Below are 19,511 nucleotides of genomic sequence, written 5' to 3' on the forward strand. Positions count from 1 at the left end.
GACCTATATTTTACTTATTAATGGAATTATTTATTTTCCATAAAGAAATTCAAGTACATTTTCTATCTTTTATGTTTACATTGCTGCTTTGATGTTTATATAAGATTCTGATTTGACAAAGGTGTAGTTCAAGCTGTTGTGAGATAATTCTTCCCAAATTTACTCAAAAACCATTAATTAAGCATGTTTACTCTTCTGGCATATAAATAAAATTGGGGTTTATATAAGACCAAGTAGGGTACAGTTCTATTGTAGTGGAAAAACAAGGTGAATGAGGTACCTGGTGTGGATCTGTCTTCTGAGAGATGGAGGCGAAGCCTGGAGAGGCTTAGGGCATGTTGAGTTTCAAGTAGAAGTGGCATCATTTTCGGGAATGTTATTTTCAAAAATAACGGCCTGACCCCATATTAATAGAGTCCCTTCAGAGTGAAATTAGATCATATTCCAGTAAGAAATAGTAATATCCTTCCAGAATACATAATCTGTGGAGAATTAGATCTTATTTTACTTTAAGAGGTTCCAGGTTAGACTTTGTAGACCAGAAGTCTTACCATTACAAATACTAAATTTATTAAATCACTGTTTCTCAGACCTAACCCAAATTATGAAATGTTCCAAAATAACCTTTTTGCTTTTATCCAAAAACCTGCATCAAGCTAGATTTTCTGTAAATTTGAAATAATGTTATAAATTTGATACAGATCTTGGAAAGTTACTAAATCTATTTTTCCACCTGAAGGTGGGGATGAGGACAAATGATATTGCATTGTTGTGACAAGTACCTTCAGATAATGCATGTCAGCTACTGAGGACAATGCCAGGCACATAGCAAATCAGTCTCAGTAAATATGTGTTATTTATGCATTACAAGTTGCAACATTTAGATGAACATCTCATTGAATTGACTCAATGAATGTAAGAGCTTTTGTTGTTGTTTTAATCCTAGAGATTACTTTTCTTAGTAAAAGGAGGAAATCTGTTTAAAACAAGAAGTTCCATGTGGCCGGCAGTTGACTGTATTGTGCATTATTTTTTTTTTTTTTGAATAACAGCTTAATTCAGCCAAATGATTTCTTACACGTCTGGAGAGTACCCAAAGTTCAATATTAACTATGCTCCCAACACCACTAACAACAAGGGGACAGATACCCGGTCATGTCAGTTTACATTTCTTTTGACATAAATTGACGTTGGAAGGATATGAAGCTTCAGGAGCTTGTTTATTTAAGATGTTGTCAACCGTTATTTCTGTACAAATGACTCCCAAATCTAGAGATATTTTCAGCCTTTCTCCCAGACTTCAAATCCTGGTTTGCACCTATCTTCTCTTATACATCTCATTAAATCTTACACTCAACATTTTTAAATCTCATCACACCATATCCATTTGTTCCTAGTGCGTATGTCTGTGTGTGTGTCATTTTAAGTGAGGTCCTGACATCTTGTAAACAATCAACTAATGTTGTTAGTCATTCCTTGTTATTGGCACTGTCATTCTTCTCGTAAGTGAGGCATAGAACCTTAGAGCCATCTTTCACTTCTCTCTCGCCACCCTGCCTTACGTGGTTGGCCTCCATAATGAGTCTCCTTTACTTCTGTCCTCGCCACTCTCCTGAGAAGACTATTGTTTGTCCGTGTCTGCGGTGGAGCGTGTCACTTACCCCCAACTGGATGTGATTTCCTTATCCTTTGAACCTCAAAAATTGTACTTCTCATAGGTTCCTACAGTCCTTACATCTTACCCCAATAAAACTTACCCTGTATGATAATAAACTCCCTGTTGAAGATGGTGGCTAACTTAAGCATCTTTGTATTTCCTGCAGTGCTGAGTCAGTGACTTTCCCACAATAGGAATTCAGTCTTAATTTTTTTTTAATAAGTAGTGTACTAATTCACTTAAATATATGTGTGCCTGCTACGTGCGAGGTGTTGATACCACTTCAGTACTCTAAAGCAGGGTTTGGACAGCTTTTTTGCAAATGACCAGAGAGTAAATATTTTAGGCCTTGTGGGCCATATGGTCTCATTTGTCAGCCCACCATCGTAGCACTAAATGAGTGGGTATGTCTGTAAGACTCTATTATCAGAAACACAGTGGGCTGAATTTGGCCTGCTGACCATCGTTTGCCAATTCCTGCTCTAAAAGATTTTTTTTTAGTGGTCATGTGTGACTTTATATCATTTAATCAGTTGGGGGCTTCAATGCTCAATATGTAAAATGAGAGAGAGAGTCTATTGTTAACAACTGCCCAGTATAATTTAAAGTTTCTTTGGAATAAGTAGCACTTGTTCTGAGAATAAAATTTTTGATATGTGACCTTGACCTAAAGTATCTCAATGGGGTTAAGACTGGTCAAGTCTCTATTTCTCACTTACTCAGCTGGTATTCCCCGGGTCCCTTCCACATGCCAGCACAGTGCTAAGCCCTAGGGATGCATAGATGTCTAAAAGGTGGGCCCTCGGGATGCTCACAGTCAAGGGGCGATAGGTACGTGGTCACAGTAGATATGTATTTAATATATGTGATGTGACAGGTGCCCCGTGGAAAACATGGTGCCTCTGCATGTCAGTTTTTGGTGGATGCACACACCAGTTGCCTTCACTGTACCTCCAGAACTTGGCGTATAAAGCCAAGAGTTTAGACCCTAAGCCCAAGCCAAATGAAAGCGTTTCATGTAAGCTTTGATTTCACGACCATCACAGATTATTGCTCTTCTTGAGGGGCCACCCTGTTGTGCTCGCACAGATTCTGTGAGTTGTTCCCACTGTGCTGGTTGCAGTTCATAATTTTGGAACACTTTTTTTTTCTTTTGAAAAGCAACCAGCAAAAGGATGAGCTATTTCTCTTGGATGATTTTATTTCCATGCTGAGAGGATGTTTTTTAAATAAAAAAAAAAAAACTAAGGTTACTTTACTTTCTTTGGATCTGTAACATGAAGTATTTAAAAATCATTTGCTGTGTGAAGTTAAGAAGACACTTTTTCCTATGTGCTTTTAGAGAAACTGGTTTTGCCTATGGAAAGGCCTCGAATGAGACCCACCTGACCTCTGTTTTGGCTTTCATGAACACCTGCCCACCAGCAGACAAAGACCCTCTTCTGCCTTCGAGCAGAGCCGATCTCCCAGTTCCTGCTCCAATTCTGGCTTCTTGGACTCTCAGCTCTGCCAGAAAGCGCCACCTCTCAGCCCTTGTTGATTCTAGGAGCCCGGTCTCCTGCCCGCCTCCCTCACGGCGCTGCCAGCTCCCTCCTGGCTAATTATGCTCCCGTACCACAGGCGTCTCTCCAGCGGATCGTTTAACCTGTATTTCTTCTTTTGTCAGACAGTGCTTCTCAGACTTCATTGTCCATCATAAGCACCCAGGACAGTTGGAAATGTAGATTTCCAGCCCAGCCCTCGGAGTTTCTGGTTTAGTCAGTCTTGCATAGATGGTACCCAGAAACCTGCGCTGTCTGCAGTCTCTGCCTTCCAGAGGACCTCAATGTAACTTACCCCTGGGACCACACTTTGAGAAACACTGGCCGGGGTGGTGAAGTCCTTGAGGACGTTTTTGAATCCCATACAGTGTCTGACATGTTTTCTATATAGTAACTATTTGGTAGATGTTTACTCAGTTGAGTTGTTGAAGTTGTGTAAAGAAATATGCCATTTAATATTAGGATGAATTTTTTAAATCAAATTTCTACATCCTTAAAGATATTAGTCTGTACCCTTTTCCTAATTGAACTAGAAATAGAAATTTAAATCTTATTTCAGGCTTACAGAGAATGTTTGAAATATATACTTTGAAGATATTCTAAATAGGAAATTTATTTTTTTAAGTCTTTTTTTAAACATAATTTATTGAGTTATAGTCATTTTACAATGTGGTGTCAAATTCTAGTGTAGAGCACAATTTTTCAGTTATACATGAACATACATATATTGTCACATTGTTTTCTTGCTGTGAGCTACCACAAGATCTTGTATATATTTCCCTGTGCTATACAGTATGGTCTTGTTTATCTATTCTGGAAATTTATAATATGTATGTTGAAAGTTAGGATTTTTAAAAAATACCCTGCTATTAGGGAATTGAGGATCTTGAAAGTTAAGATTATTTTGATAATAATGCCGCAGAATTAAATATATATCAGACAACATTAAAGGAATGCCAGGATTTCCAGGAACAGCATTAACTGCTTGCAGGTGCCTTGTCTTATGTAAATAGCCAGAGACCATTCCTGCCTTTTAGTTAGATCCCTTGAGAATCACTGTGATGAGGGAAGGGTTAGTGAGTAAGAGCAGCGTGCTCTTTAGATGAGATTACTTAAACTTCCTCTTGTTTTCCTGTTGGAATTTAATTCTACTAATGAGTGCTGCAGAGATAAGTGGGGGGAAATCACTTAATCTAACAATCAGTAGTAAATAGCCTTTTATACAGTAGAAGATGCCATCATCAGTGCTCACCCATCACATTAAAACATGCATTTCCAAGAAGAGCTTACTTTAAATGTTGGTAATATGTTTGTGTTTTGATCAGTTTTATACTTGTGATAGTTAAAATTATTCAATACAGAAGAAATTTTAACAGTAAATCCTTCAGGTCATAGGTAATGAAATTAAATTTTTAGCTTACATACACATTTTTGTTACAGAGAAGTATGATTGGATGTTAAGTAAAAGATTTCCATGCATACATTTATTTAGGGTAAAAATTTGGTAGAGAATTAGAATGGAAATACAACTTCAAGGAGGAAAGGGAACCATGTAAGATTTGTAACTGTTAAGAAGGACTTGTTCATAAATTTTTTAAACGAAAGATACTGGTATCATTCCCATGGTATTTAGATTCTAGTGAATTTGCATAAGAGTGATGTAACATTTTCATTGAAGTCGTCAATGTTTACGCCACACCATAAATTATGTTCTTTATATCTACTTAAACTCGTGAGTAAAGATTTTAAATGAAATTTAGATTTATTTTTTTTAATGTATAAAAGTATCATTGTTTTCCAAAATTATTTTAGGTTATGTATCAACAAAAAAAGTGTGAAGAACCTGAGTAAGTTTTCCCAAACACACACAAAAAAAATACTTGCTGCAAGAGTGATTTAAAATCAAGGTTAAATCTTAAAAAAAAAAAAATCAAGGTTAAATCTAGAGGCTGATGAGTGTCTTAATGGAACATAGTATCAGTGATAACCTCTTGCTGAGTGCCTCCTATTCTTTTTTAGGTACTTGATTAAGCATTTTATATGCATTATAATTATGTTACACTATACATACATTATACATTATAATTATACATTATACATTAGTTGGATGGAGAGCCCTGCCTGCGGCTTTGTAACCACTAACTGGTGGGACCTAGATCCAAACATATGCCTGCCTGCCTGCCTCCAAACTTTTGCTATGTTCTTTGCAACATAGCACATGTCTCTCAGCACCATGAATGACCACAGTGCATGTTCTTAGATTGTGTGGAACTCAACCTTAGTTCATTATTATGCCTTTTTGGGGTTCTCGATTATTTTCCAAAGAGAGAGTCATGATCACGATGAGTACATGCTCAAAAGGGTCTTAGCCTCTGGCCACCTTTTGGGTCTAGACTCTAGAACAAGGAAGCAAAGGATCATTTAAGGACTAGAAAATGTTAGAATCAACCTGAAGAATGTCCACACACATCAAGGAAGTATGTAGAGCAGGGGGCTAAATAAATACTTCGATCGTCTCAGAGATGACACGCCCAGTGATGGAATGGGTTTCGTGTTACATTCTGCGTGAGGCAGTCTTATGATGAGGGCTGTAAAGTGAATTCGAGGAAGGCTGAAACTCAGCTCACTGGTTTACAGGGCAGAGGCGAGCACAGCTATTGAAGTTTCTCACCTGTGAACTTGAGAATTTTAATTTGAGAGGCTGTGCTGAAAAGTAGGTTCAAAGTGGTATGATGGTCAAATTCTTAACAGATTATAAGCCTGCAGTTTCCATAATGATGATCTCATATCAGATATGAACTATTTGGGTTAATTGGTTAAGGGCATTAGGTAAAATATAAAATGAGAGTTTTCTCTAAAAACTTGGGAAGTATATTTTAAATTCTCACCTCGATGTTATTCTACCAAATTTATCTATTCTAGTTATGTTGAATAATAGTTTGTGTCCAACTTTACATACTCTTCAGAGGGAATAATGACATAATTAATTGAAATTTCTAGGTGACTCAGATACTTCATTTTAGCCAAAGTGCTTTGACCTTCTTTCCACCAGATCTCTCACTGAAATTTATAATAGATACCAAAACTGTTTGAATTCTATGTGTATTCCCATATTCTCTATCTACCTTTTACATATACTTTCTTCCTGGAAAGCCTTCATCTTTTCATCTCTAGTGAATACTTACTAGTTTACTTACCTACTAGTTCCAAAACAGTATCTGGTACATGGTAGACCTCAGTAAATATGTGTTGAGTGAGGAGATAGTGGACAAGCAAACAGTTATGTGAAGAACTCAAAAGATCAGCTTTGTAGCTGCAACTGTGCATCTCCTTGAGCAACCCTGAGTAAGATTCTTGACTTCTCAGGGCTTCAGTGCCCTCACCTGGAAGATAAAAAAAAAGACTAGAGTAAGTTCTTGCTAACTCTAAAATAATATAATTCTGTGGTGTAGTTAATTCATGAACTGTTTAACCTTTCAGCAAAAGTTTTTCTGAGCAGCTCAGTCATATTTTCCAAAGTGATAGTTCCTAATAGAGATTGAAGATGTAGCAATCTGTACTGATCAGATTCTTGCATTGAGTCTAGTACCAGAGGAAGCGTGTGTCTTGTTAACAAGAGTAAGGCTAATTAGATGGGGACGTGTGTATAGCTCAGTGGTAGAGCGCATGCTTAGTATGCACAAGGTCCTGGGTTCAATCCCCAGAACCTCCATTAAATAATTAATTAAAACCTAATTACCTCCCCCTTCCCCCCCAAAAGAAAACGAAAAAAGAATAAGGCTGATTAGAATTTCCTTTGTTAACTAAGAGAAAATCAATGGAGAAAGAGGGATTTTTAAGAACCAGTTAAGGAGTGGAGCTAGGGTTTAGCAAATGAAGTGCCTGGGTATTTATTACAGGCACAGTGCAGCCTGAAAGACCATTGGGAGGTGGAAAAGATAGAAGAGAGACGGTTCATTGAGCGTCTGCCCTGCTTAAGAGTCTATCGTAGCACTGTCCCAGTGAATGCAATGTGGTAGTAGTTTATTTGACTAGCGTTCCCAATAAACTGTGGGGTTTATTTCTATGAACTTCCATTACCTAGCAGCCTATCTGTATATGGTAGACACTAAATAAATATTTGAGGGGTTAATTGATGAAGGAACAGGCACTGTTTACATTTTCACATGCATTAATTCTAATGAAATACGTTCTATCTCTCTATTTTACAAGATAGGAATCTTATGCTCTGACAATTTGACTTCTCCAAAGAAAGCAAGTTATAGTTACAAAGCCAGGACTTGGACTGAGGTCTTTTTGTCTGCAAAGTTCATGCTTTTTCTACTAACTAGCCTCATCATATAGATCATGAACATAATTCCTGTTAATTATGTTATTTCCCTGCTAAAGATGCTAAATTACCTTTGTAGTATAAAGTCTTATTACTGATGTTAGTTTGGCAAGTTACACTTAGAAACATTTTCACCTATTACTTACATCTTTACAAGCTGGCTGGTGACTAGATAACCTTTCCATCCTTATACTGATGAGGAAAACTGAGTACCCTTGAGAAGTCACAGCTTGTAAGGACCAGTGATGACTGGAACCCAGGCCTTCTGGATTTAAAAGTAATTGAGCTGACTGGTGAGGAAAAGGAAAGACTGAACAAATGGCATCCAGAGCAAGAGCCTGGTATGGCCCTCTTTAAAGCGTGTTTTAAAATGTGTAGTTGGTCACTTCCTCTCACCACATCCCATAGCTTTCATGTCATCAGCAGCCTGGGACCATCTCCCAGCACGGTGCTGAGCGGTGAGCTTTCTGAGTGGAGGTGTATGTCTGCACCACCCTCCTCATGACTGGTCCCCCATGTCAAGCATGTGGAGTCCTCGTTTGCATGTTTACATAAAAGTCCCAAGACAAAACGCAATAAGCCACTAATTCAATTACTGTATTTTTTAAAATACGAAAATGAGGAGAAATTAGGTAAGAAAAAATTTGACAAAATCTGTTTCTAGTGTGACGTGGACAGTATGAGTTGCAAGAATTGTCACAAGGGACTATTATTTGGAGAAATTTTAAATAATACCTTTTTCTTGTAAACAGAAGAGTTCAGAAACTGACACCTGTACTTAGTATTGTTTTATATGTTGTAGTTTGAGTTTACGTATTGTTTTTTCTCCTGTTGCAGATCTTTGTTAACAGTCTGTTTTCTTCCTTTTCATTTGGATTTTAAAAGCTAGTTTGTTCACTTAATCTGTTCTGTTTCTGCTCTATTAGAATAAGTTTAGTACTTTTAAAATTGTTATTTTAAAAGAATTTAAGTGCAAATTTAAAACATTTAGCTTATAATTGATTCAGGGACCTTACTGAATTCAGATAATACCAGAATGAGCCATACTTTTAAAAACATTTAGCTATTTAGCTATTAGACTATAATAAACTGACTTACATTAAGGTTAATTTTTTTTAAACAGCAAGAGATTGGACTGTGTACTTTTGGAATCAGGTGCACTTTTAACTTAGAAACCTAAGTTAAGAAATAAATACAACTATTAGGAATATAGGTTAATTGCAGCCATTGGCAGAGAAATATCAACACTTGTAGAATTCTAGAGCTGGAAGGATCTTGGTGATCACCTCATTGGATGACCTTCCTTTATAGTGGAAAAATTCTGTGGCCTAGGGATTGCTACTAATTTGTTACATTTGGAAAATTTTCAAATTTAGTTTCAGGGTATCTTTTTAGGAGGTGGAAGAGAAGGTGATCTAGGGGGTATCAGTGATGAGATGGGAAATAGAGTGGTTTGTGATTTTGTTTTTAATTTTATCTCCTTTTGAGTTATGAGAAGTTTTTGGTTTTTTTTTAATCCTAATTTGCTAATAAAGTGCTGAGAAAGAAGTTCAAGAACTTGGCTAGTTTCTCTGAAGGTCAGTAACAGAACCAAACTTAAAAGCATGCCCGTGAGTATCAAGACAACTTTTATTTATACGATGTCACTCTCTGTAACACCTGTTCAGCGCGCTGAGCCGTGCTGCCCTTACAGCGCCCCTGTGAGGCTGCCTGGGGCGGGGTCCGCCAGCAACCGCTGAGGGCGAGCAAGGGAAATCACAAGGGGAACCGTCTGATAGGATCCCTAAGGGTAAAAGAAAAGACAAATGTTGGTACCTTAGTTCTTTCAAAACCAAGTAGTTTGTCTTATGGTGGCAGAGCCCTTTTACTAACTGGAAGCACCAGAGTTCATGAAAGTATTAAAAAAGGTGAAACTGTCCCTCAGGATTCAGTGACTTAATGGCTTACAAAGGATGCTTTAGGCAGTGCCAAGCTGGACTCTACAACCTGCCTCAAGATGATGGGAACAGAAGCATTCAAAGTAGTACCTCTTAGAAGTAAATATGATGTAAAATATTGATTTGAAAGTTATAAGGCTACATTTAAAATGCAAAATGCATAAAAAGGAAAATAAGTGTTTCAATGCTTACGTAAAAGTGCCATCCTTTGTTACTGAAGAGGTTCACTGACTTTGTCCCAAACTAAAGTATCTATAAGAATGTGTTGTTATTTTAGATGAATAAAAATGTAACACTGTGTTCACGGCTTAAGTAAATGAGCTCACAGTTTCTGTGTTTTATCGTTCAGCCCTCATAGTGACTCTCTGAAACAATACTATTATTACCTCCATTTTCAAGCACGGAAACTAGAGATTAGAGACGTTAAATAACTTGTCCAGAATCACAGGCCAGTGAGTGATGGAGCCAGGACTGTAACTCAGGGTTCGACTCCAAACCCAAGCAACCACTAAAAATTACTGCTTCCTTTAACTACAACCCAGGTCTACAAAATGTTGCCCATATGTGTTTGATAGCCTTCCTTTATAAAATAGTTCACATAATTTACGTCTTATTTGCTAGCAAATAGATTAATGGTAGACTAATGGTAGACTAAGAGTAACGACTAGTAGTAGGAAAATCAGAGAACGTCAGAACATTAGTTAAAGATTACCTAGTGGAATCTGACCTTGCGACAGACTAGAAAACTGGGGCCCTGAAGCTTCTTGACACTCACAAGCAATAGTGCTGTGATTACAAGTGTGTGACACTGTAGGGTGAACACTAAATAAGGTTCGGTGGTTCTAATTAAAACCACACAAAACACCAGATTTTCACTGCGTTTGAATAAAATATTTTTAAATAATTCATTATAAATTTTTATATGAATCTTTACATCCTAAGAGCCTACATGGCACATAAAATAAGGACCAGTTTTTTTAATTAAACAAGTATAATTAATTATAGTTTTAAAATTGAAATAATGCATAACTTATCACGTGGTAATTTTTAAGTATCTCTAAATGTTCCTCTGCTGGGATCACTTCATACTGTATCAGCAATAATACTAGGTTCTGGTTACCATGTGGCTTTTGAAGATTCCTTTTTTTTTTTTTTTTAGTTTTAGCTTTGAAAATCTAGAGAAGCTTAACGGAGATTTAATATTTTAAAAAGAAATAAAGCACCTAAAACATTGAATATACACTGAAAATTATTTACCAAAAAAGTGAAATAAGTAGAAGACATTCCCTTATTTGGAGAGTGTCTTAATAGAAGCCTTTGCTTCCATTAAAACGCACAGAAGATAAGTTGCTACAGGTATTTGTAGGATATCGCTTTAAAAGTTCCTATTTGAAAATTCATGTCTTGCTTTTCCTAAGAAAAATTTAGTTACACCCATTTTATATTTTACTTTATAAATTAATTTTGTATTTTGGTATCTTTGGTATAATTTAATCTCACTTTTTTTGGTATAATTAATGCTAACTTCTTAAAAAACACTGCTGATTTCAAAGGGAAATACTGCATAAAAGATGTGAAGCATTTAATTCTTGAATGCCAGAACCACTGTTAAAGTGTCGTAAGCACATCTGTATTACATTACACAGGGAAAAGAATGTGTGTGTCCTGTGGCCTATGGGCACAGGGTGGCTGCTTTAGGAAAAAAACTGAGTATTTTACATTTCAAGTTTCTTTTCAACATAAAAAATATTCTATGAGTCTAAAATGAAGAATTTAATTCCAGGGCTGGGATGTGAGGTCAGGCAAATAGAAACAAAGTTTTGGTTTCACAGTTGTTCTCTCACTTGTCACCCACTTCTTAAGAAGAAATCAGTTTCTATAAGTGGGCTTGGCATTGCATTTGTTAAGCACTTCTATTTTCTCTTATTGGAAAACTTTTGCACGGGACAAACTTAGAACAAAATTAGAACACAGAGAAATCACTACACCAAGAGTTCTTAGTAAGTGTGCTGCATGTCTCAGTCAGCTGCAAGGTATGGTGCAAATTATTTGTTATTAATTAAGAAATGCTGAAGTTTGAATGATTTACTCTTAAAATTACAGCAGATTCAAATGTATCCCAATGACGATGTCACTCCTGGAACACTGGTATTCCAGTGCACTTTCTTGAGCGGAAGGGGAAAGGATGGAGTTCCAGCTATCAGACTGGGAATCCCTTGGGATGTGTGTTTTGCATGTGAATATCATCTGTCTTCAGGGGAGATGGAGGGAAAAAAGGCGGAGAACCTCTGTACTATACTGGTGAATGTGATCTCAACTTTCTCCTCTTTGTCGTGACATGATAGTCACATGCCAGCACGTTCCCTAGTGAGCGAGCTGAAATTCCGCCCCTTTCCTCCTACCCCAGAAAGCAGGCAAGGGAGGATATTAGGGGAATGCATCTTGAAATAAACTTCAAAAACAATTTTTTTAGAGTAATGATTTGTGAATTTCATACCTTAAGGAACATTAGCATCTAATTTACTGGCTGCGTCACGATACCATGACTGATAATCTCTGTAATTCTTAAAATTTTGTGCTTTTACTTCACTCATAAGTTCAAACTTCTTTTTTTTTAACTTTAAAATAAAGGAAAGCCAAATTTAATTATATGGCAACATATATTTCCAGAAAGTATTTATAATTTAGAGTTAAATTTTTATAAAAATACTTGGTAGCCAGTTATTTTACCATCATGTGTTACTAGAAATTAGTTATCATGGGATAGTTGTTTGGTTTTCTTTTAAGACTCAAACTAAATGTATTTGAGGAATTTGAATTTTTAGCTAGTCAGTGTTTTATCCAAGAAAAATTCATGACATGTCAAATACAGATATTATGTAAAAGTCAGCCTTTATCTCTTACTTGATATGAAAATGAATGGCATGTTCTAGAGCTCTCTTAATGTCTAATTATTTGATATGCTTTTGATTTAGCTTAGAACCTCTATAATAATAGCTCTTTTACCTGAACTTCTTAGCTATACTAAACTTACTATGTTATAAGGAAATAACTACTGAATTAATGTCATCACCATTTAAAATTTTTTTAAATGTAAGGGGCTTACATTTTTTTTATGAGTAATTTTGAATAAAACTCTGATTTTTGTTTGTTTGTTTTGCTTTTTTACTGTAAGATACTATGAACTGGATCCTGACAAAAGTCTCCTTGACAATTTGAAGAACAAAGTGATCATTGAATACCCAACATTACATGTGGTATTAAAAGAATACAGTAATGACATGAAAATTCTTCACCAAGGTAAGTGTAAATTTGTTCCTGTGATGCTTAGAATAACTACTGAGACTGAAGCAATTACATGACTGTCTTTATATATTTTCCCGCCGCATTTACACACTGAATTTACTCTGTAACTGCAGATAATTGTGTAAGGAACCAAATGAATGAGCTGTTGCTCCTGTCCTGTTAGAGAGCACGTAAGCTTATATCAACTCAAAGTGAGTCAGTTTGAATGTCTATCTGTGAAAGGATATGTGTACTTTTCCTTTTAGGAGTTTTGTGTGCTTCTGTCTTTTTTTAAGGTAATAGCCTTTAAGCAACAGTCTGTCCATGACCGGGTAAATTTACTTCCCAGTTAAAACTCCACAGAGGTTTCAAAAATGAGGGGTTACAAAACATATTTCGTGTTCTACTTTGTGGAAAGGGAAATGCTGCAGGGAACATTGGGTTTAAGATTTGGACTGCGTTTAGGATAAGCTAGTGCCATGGCCTTGACCCTTTATCTCCCTTTTTTTTTTTTTTTTTTTTAAACCCACTGGTCTTACTTTCTCTGATTTTGTTTCCTTGGCTATATGCCTTGGCATTTTAGAGATTCCATAAAAATAGGTATTTTTCCCTCTTTGGTGAGTAATGGAAGAAGTATGAAAACTGGAAATGGCATCTGTAAAAGTTTAGTATATAAAATGCTTTTTCCATATATGCAGTTACTGATTAAAGTAAACTAATTATGTTCCTGAATTTAAGTTCTAAAAGAGGAATAAAATGAAAAAATTACTTTTAAAAGGGGAGAGAAGGACACTCACTCACCGTAACTCAAAACCATTAGACGGCGTGCTCAGCTGCAAATTACAGGTGCAGGCCAGGTTTCACTGTAACGAACTCCAGAGAATCACAGAATCCTTGGATTGGATTGAATTCTGTTTTTTAAATAACATTATTTGAAATGTGGTTCAGCTTTTATTGTTACACCAACATTACAGACTGTAATAGGCAGTAACCTTTGTTGTAAGGGTCTTCTTCGTGTGTGTATATGGTGGTTTTTTTTATCTTTGTGGAAGTTAATGGGAGAAATCTTTTTTCAAAGTAGCCAAAATGTCATCAGTGCCACAGCTTGAAACTAGATTTTTAATTGGCAAGCGTGAAACTTAATAATCAATTGTGGGTCTCTAAATCTTTAGGTTAATTCTTGACTTTGTATCTTGTACAATTTGAGAATATCCAGTTTTATTTTCTTAAATTAAATTAGAAATTTCAGTTCTAAATGACCCGTTTCACTTTTTTTTAAGCTGTGTAAAACCTTACTTTTTCCTTAATATAATTCACATAGCGCTCTCTCTCTCTCTAAATGTTGGTTTCAGGGAAAGTTGTTTAGTAATGTGGGTTCCTAGCCAGAGCAAACATTGTCTGTGTAAATAAACACAGCACACACAGCTCCTCTTTTTCACCTTGTTTAGGAATGCACATTGCAGTGAGTCTTCCTGTCACGGAGCAGAAAGAGAAGGCTACTTTTGTAGTGTACTTGGAAGCCTCTGAAGTAAAATTTGCTGTTTTTTGGTGGGTATATGACATTGGACTTACAGGAAGCGCAAGTGACCCGTGCTCTCAGTATGGAGGGTCGTTTAGAGCTGCAAAGAACCAAGGCGGATCTAGAAGGAGTTAAAGGACCTTATCAGTGTTGTCACATCATAAATACACACACTTTAAAAATAATGCCAGGTCTTCCTGCAGGTGCGTGTGTGTGCGTGAGCCCTTCAAGGTGCCCTCTTCTTCGTACGTTCCCACAACACTGGACGTTCTGCAGGGCGGCCCCTTAATACGGGAGGGGGGTTATACAAGAGCAGGGCATTTTCTTTGGAAAGCCTTGAAATTCTCTCTCCGGAGGCAAGAAAGTTGGATTTTGATCTTGAATTCATAGCGAAGGTGTCTCTCTTCCAGTCCGGGGAAAATGTGTTTTTGGGCTGGGATTCAGTTGTCTGCACACTTGGTGATTGTTACAATGTTTGTTACGATCATAGATGGCCATAGTTTATGTTTTCAAAAGTCTGCCTATGTTGATGGGCAGTAGACAAGTTTTGTTTGCTTGCTTGCTTTTTGATTTGTACGGAATGAAAAAGGTTGACTGAAAAAGGGTAGGCAGCGAGGTAGCCCACCAGACTGGAGGGGTCGAGTGCGGATCGCCCACCCTGTGTCAGTGCAGTGGGAAGTGCTCAGAGCACCTGACTCGTTTCACGGGCCCTTGTTTGCCAGAGCTAGCTGGTAGATCTAATGACACGATACAGCGTGCTGCATTTCAGTCTAAGGAAAAAGGTATGGAGCTCCATGAAAAGAAAACTGGGCAACTTCAGTAAGCAAAGAAAGGAAGGGGTGTTCCCCAAAACTGCAGTGCCGTGGAGCACAAGGCCCGTTAATTCTGTAAGGTCGGCAAAATACATGTCTCTGTTATTCTAACATAGCTCAAAATTAGAACATGCCTCTGCCTTTTAAGGAGTCTAACCCAACCCTGATTACTTGAATTAGTGAAAATACTGTCATAGCAGCCACTCGTACATCAGCCTCTTGTTGGGCCAGTAAATCCTTTCATTCATTCTCCTTCCCACCCTCATTCCTCCTCCCTCTTTTTCTTCCTTTGTGTGTGTGTGTGTGTGTGTGTGTGTGTGTGGCGGTGAGATGGGGGTAGAGTTCAGTCACAGGAACACACGTGTAGACTTTACGATGCAATAGGTTCTGTAATGGTTTCAGCGCCGAGAAAGCCAGCAGAGAAAACAACGACCCTGTGATGTCCTGGAGACCCTTGAAGGGCTCTGCTAGAGTTTAGGGAATTCCACAGGGGTGAGGACGGTGTCTTGGATGGGATCTGTTGGGAGCCTCACTCATGAGAAGGACTCGGTGAGTACGAAGCAGAGTCCCGGTCTGTGGTTCTCACATCAGCTCTTACTAGCTGAGGCCTTGGCATTCACTGTGCCTCTCAGCTTTAGTTTCCTTATCTACACAACGGAGATAAAGGGCTATAAACCTCAAGCAAATTAACCTGTATTCTAACCATACCATTTTTCAAAGTGTTTTTTGTGTTACTACCTTGTAGCATCACTAGTCAATGAAATAAATAGAGAAGTTCCTCTGGTTCCCATTTTGCAAATTGGAGGGGGAAAAAAAACTTAAAAGTTAGAGGATCTTTGCATTATATTGGTTGAGCACATGTGCTAGACTAGGGGGACAGGTACACGGAAGAAAGGCCCAGGGCCTGTCCTCAGGGAGCTCTCAGTTCAGTGAGTGAACCGCCGTCTTGCGTGCTTGCAGTCTCGACAGAGCTCCCCTGTCACGTTGCTCGCCCACTGTGGAGGGGGTGCCCCTGAGGAGACACAGCTGTCACCCAGATTTGGGTGATGTGGCGATCAACGTGTCAAAGGAGCTCCATTTCTGCTCTGACTCTTCTTTCCCGTGAAAGGAAGGAGATGGCGATGAGCTAGCCTTCTGTCAGCCCACATGCACTCAACATATACTGACCCTCAATTTTAAGTTTTAAAAAAATCATGGAAAAAGTTACTCCAACCCGCACTTGGCCAGCCTGTGTGATAATAGCGGTGCAAGTATCGGATCCTGACCGCACTGTGAAGTGACCATTCCCCAGCCTTCCACAGAGTCAGGAAGGATGTTACCTCACAAAACATAATTGCCACTTTCAGACATCATTTCTCTATTTATTGTGGCCGGAGTCGTATATCCCAGCTGCCTGGGACATGACATGGTTTTCTGTCCCCGTGAGCAGTGCTGCTGGTATGTATCAGAGGGGAGCAGAGAAGAGGGGAAAACAGAACAGGCCAAACAGGAACAGTATAAACACTTGACTGTATATTTACTTATTTTTTTCAGTGAAAAGTGAATCTGCTAAGAACACAGGCAGCGAAAACTGAGCACTTCTTTTGGAGCAAGACCGTGGAAATTCCCAGACACTTTTGGAGGACCAGCCGTATTGATGATGTGAGGGTGTTGTCACTTGGTGGATGGAATTTTTTGTTTCTCTGAAAAGTAATTAAACAATGCGAAAAGATTTTTCAATCTGTTTTCTAGCCTCTTGAATTCACTTGTCAGGCTTGGGCTTTAATACGCTTCATGCTGTAGGCGGAAAACTTTTTTAATTTGTTGGTTAGATGCAGGACCAAACCCAGGCATAACCTGTGTCAGCCACAAAGTCAGCATTCCCTGCTGCGGAGCCCCCCGGACAGACAGGCCGTGGGCACGCCCTCCAGCCACAGGGGGGCTGACCCCTGCGTTGCCCATTCTTGCCTCTGGGATTTATTGAGACGACTTGAAATGGGTCTTTTTCACTTGGGTAGCACCCAGTACGATGTCCTGTGTAAAGGGTTGTCTAAATACTATGAACCACCATTTCTTATATTCACTTCAGAAGATCAGTGTGACTCGGCAGTGTTGTTGGAACCGTCAGGGCTCACAGATTTGACTCCACTTGTCCACACGGTGAGCTGTGTCTTACCGTGAGTTCTGCGCCTTTCATCCCATTCCTGCTCCGCTCTTGCCGTCACCACACAGGGGCGTCGTGAGGAGCCGTTTTCTGCTGTGTTTTGGAACGTCTAGCAATAACTACAGAGAAAACACTCGGAACTCCTCAAAGTGGCATTGGAATGTGTATGTGTATTTATGTATAAACATGGCTTAATTTATACCTTATGGCAGCTCTGTGTGCATTATGATCTCACAGATTAACGTTTCCTAGTTTCATTGGAATTTATACAATTATAAAATTGCAATATGACTCTAAATGATTAAAAGATGATTACATCTGTATTGCATCTGTGTACTTAATGGCTAAGAAAACAATAATAAAATTGGACATTAATGAAATTCATTTTTAGTTTACAGTTAGAATAAGTTTTAGACCAAAAGGAAACCAGAGGTATTAATTAAAGAGATTTGGAACAATTGGAAATATGAAAAAACACAGGTAAATGTAATTTGGGGTAGACACTGGAGAGGAGCATGCAAAGCCAAGGATGCCCCGGAGATCCTGGGTACAAAAGTAAGAGTGAGGGTGTTTGGGAGCTTGGTACACAGACTGGGCTGAAGGACTGCTCTGATTGTCCCTGTACCTCCCTAGGATAAACTGCCTTTGATGACCAAGACTAACGCAGTTAAATCTTTAATGGGCAGATACGTGCAGACAGTTTAAAAAAAAAAAAGGTAATAGTAGAAATGTAACTCATAGACAGTTAGGTCTTACCACTTGAGAAATATATGTACTTTCTAAAGCAGCTTCTGGAATCTTCTCATATAGTAAAAACTGTGTGTAGAATTACATTTTTCACACTTACTGCAGAGACAACTAAATGGGATTTAAAGAGATTCATACTTAAACAAAAAGTGAAATTTGTCTTCTTGAGACAGACAAGAAATAGAATGAATTGAATCAAATGTGTCAAAAACCTGTTATTGGGAAGAGTGGGATAAAGTGCACAAAAAGGACATGCGATCTGAACGTCAGGGTGGAGAGCAGTTTCCCGACAGTGAAGTCTGTTATGATGTAGTCTTATTTCCAAGAAGAGTGTTGAGTTCCATCCCCTCTAGAATTTAAATCGAAAACTGGACAAAACCCAAAGAATTTGTCCTGTACTTTCCCCCTACCCAGGAGGGAAAAGAAAGGAAAAAAAAAACCCTACACAGTCTAATGCATCTTTGATCTCTATTGTCTAGAATTCTGTTAGACTTTGAATTACAGGCTGTTTCATAGGAAGGAATTTAACTAGCACAGTTCCCGTAATGTAACTATCAGCTCATTTGATTAATATGCACATTTATTCCCACAGGATTTACATTAAACATGTGTTTTAGTGAATAACCATGTCAACTGCTTGGAGGGGGTGAAACTGGAATAGTTCACTGAGAGCCCTAGAAGTTTAGTATGAAAACCCAGTTTGTGTGTGTGTGTGTGTGTTTCCAGAGGCCCTCACCATTTTCGATTCCTTACAAATTCTGATGAATAAATAAATTTCCTGACCCACATCAAGTTCAACATCCTGCATTTTGTTCATGAACCACATCTGAGAGGGAGAAAAGCTCCACCTGGCCTTCTTTGTCTTTTAAACAATGATTTCAAAGGGACAGTGGGCCTTTCATAATTGTTCATTATTACATGTGAGATTAATAGCCATAAATTTACAGTAAATAAATCTTACACCTGTGTTCATCTTATAAATATGAATTAAAGAGAGTTACTATAATATTTAAGATTCCTAAGTATAATTGAGCCAGTTTGTTTTCCTGTAGCAAGTGATGGGATTCAGGTTTCAAGACATAGCAAACTGTTAAACACAGAACTGTAATGCCAACCATTTCTTGTATACATTTTGTTTAATTTGGTTGGCATATACAATATGTTGTACCTGATTTTACATATTACTCATTAAATTTTAAGTAAAGATACTGAGGCTTTTATTTAGTCATAAATTACTATATTAAAATGTGTTTGGTTTCAGGTAGATACAGCATACTTTTGGTTATTAACCAATTGTCCTTCAACTGCAAGTAACAGAAACAGCTCACAGGAGTGTCTGAATGCAGGGCAGTTTATTGGCTCATAGACAGCGGAGTCCGGGCATGATAGGGTCCAAACAACCCAAGAAGCCATCTTTCTATCTCCCACATTTGGCCTTGATGTTTTCCCCCCTGGATTGGTTTTCTCTTCCAGCCAGACTTTCTCTTTGGAAATGCACTCGGAGTTAGAGGCAGTGAGGTTAGGATGTGAGGTGACAGCT

At 38.0% G+C, this 19,511-nt stretch overlaps 1 protein-coding gene and 1 non-coding gene across 4 annotated transcripts in view; both read left to right on the plus strand.

Moving 5' to 3' along the window:
• ZNHIT6 (zinc finger HIT-type containing 6) overlaps positions 1-16,800 on the plus strand; it is a 49,783-nt gene extending 32,983 nt beyond the window's left edge. The window contains exons 9-11 of one of the 3 annotated variants that reach the window (XM_074376096.1): positions 12,641-12,765; positions 12,885-12,962; positions 16,615-16,800. In XM_074376096.1, the coding sequence (XP_074232197.1) occupies positions 12,641-12,765; positions 12,885-12,934 (175 nt within the window). In that variant the 3' untranslated portion in view covers positions 12,935-12,962; positions 16,615-16,800. Of the gene's footprint in view, positions 1-12,640; positions 12,766-12,884; positions 12,963-14,198; positions 14,299-16,614 lie in introns of all 3 variants that reach the window. The other 2 variants (XM_045522932.2, XM_010963312.3) reach the window with 2 other exon arrangements.
• Positions 16,801-17,796: 996 nt separating this feature from the next.
• On the plus strand, positions 17,797-17,926 carry LOC123619281 (small Cajal body-specific RNA 8). Its single transcript, XR_006727842.1, has one exon.
• The last annotated feature ends 1,585 nt before the right edge of the window (positions 17,927-19,511 follow it).

The sequence above is a fragment of the Camelus bactrianus genome, chromosome 13 (assembly GCF_048773025.1).
Source record: "Camelus bactrianus isolate YW-2024 breed Bactrian camel chromosome 13, ASM4877302v1, whole genome shotgun sequence".
NCBI lineage: Eukaryota > Metazoa > Chordata > Mammalia > Artiodactyla > Camelidae > Camelus > Camelus bactrianus.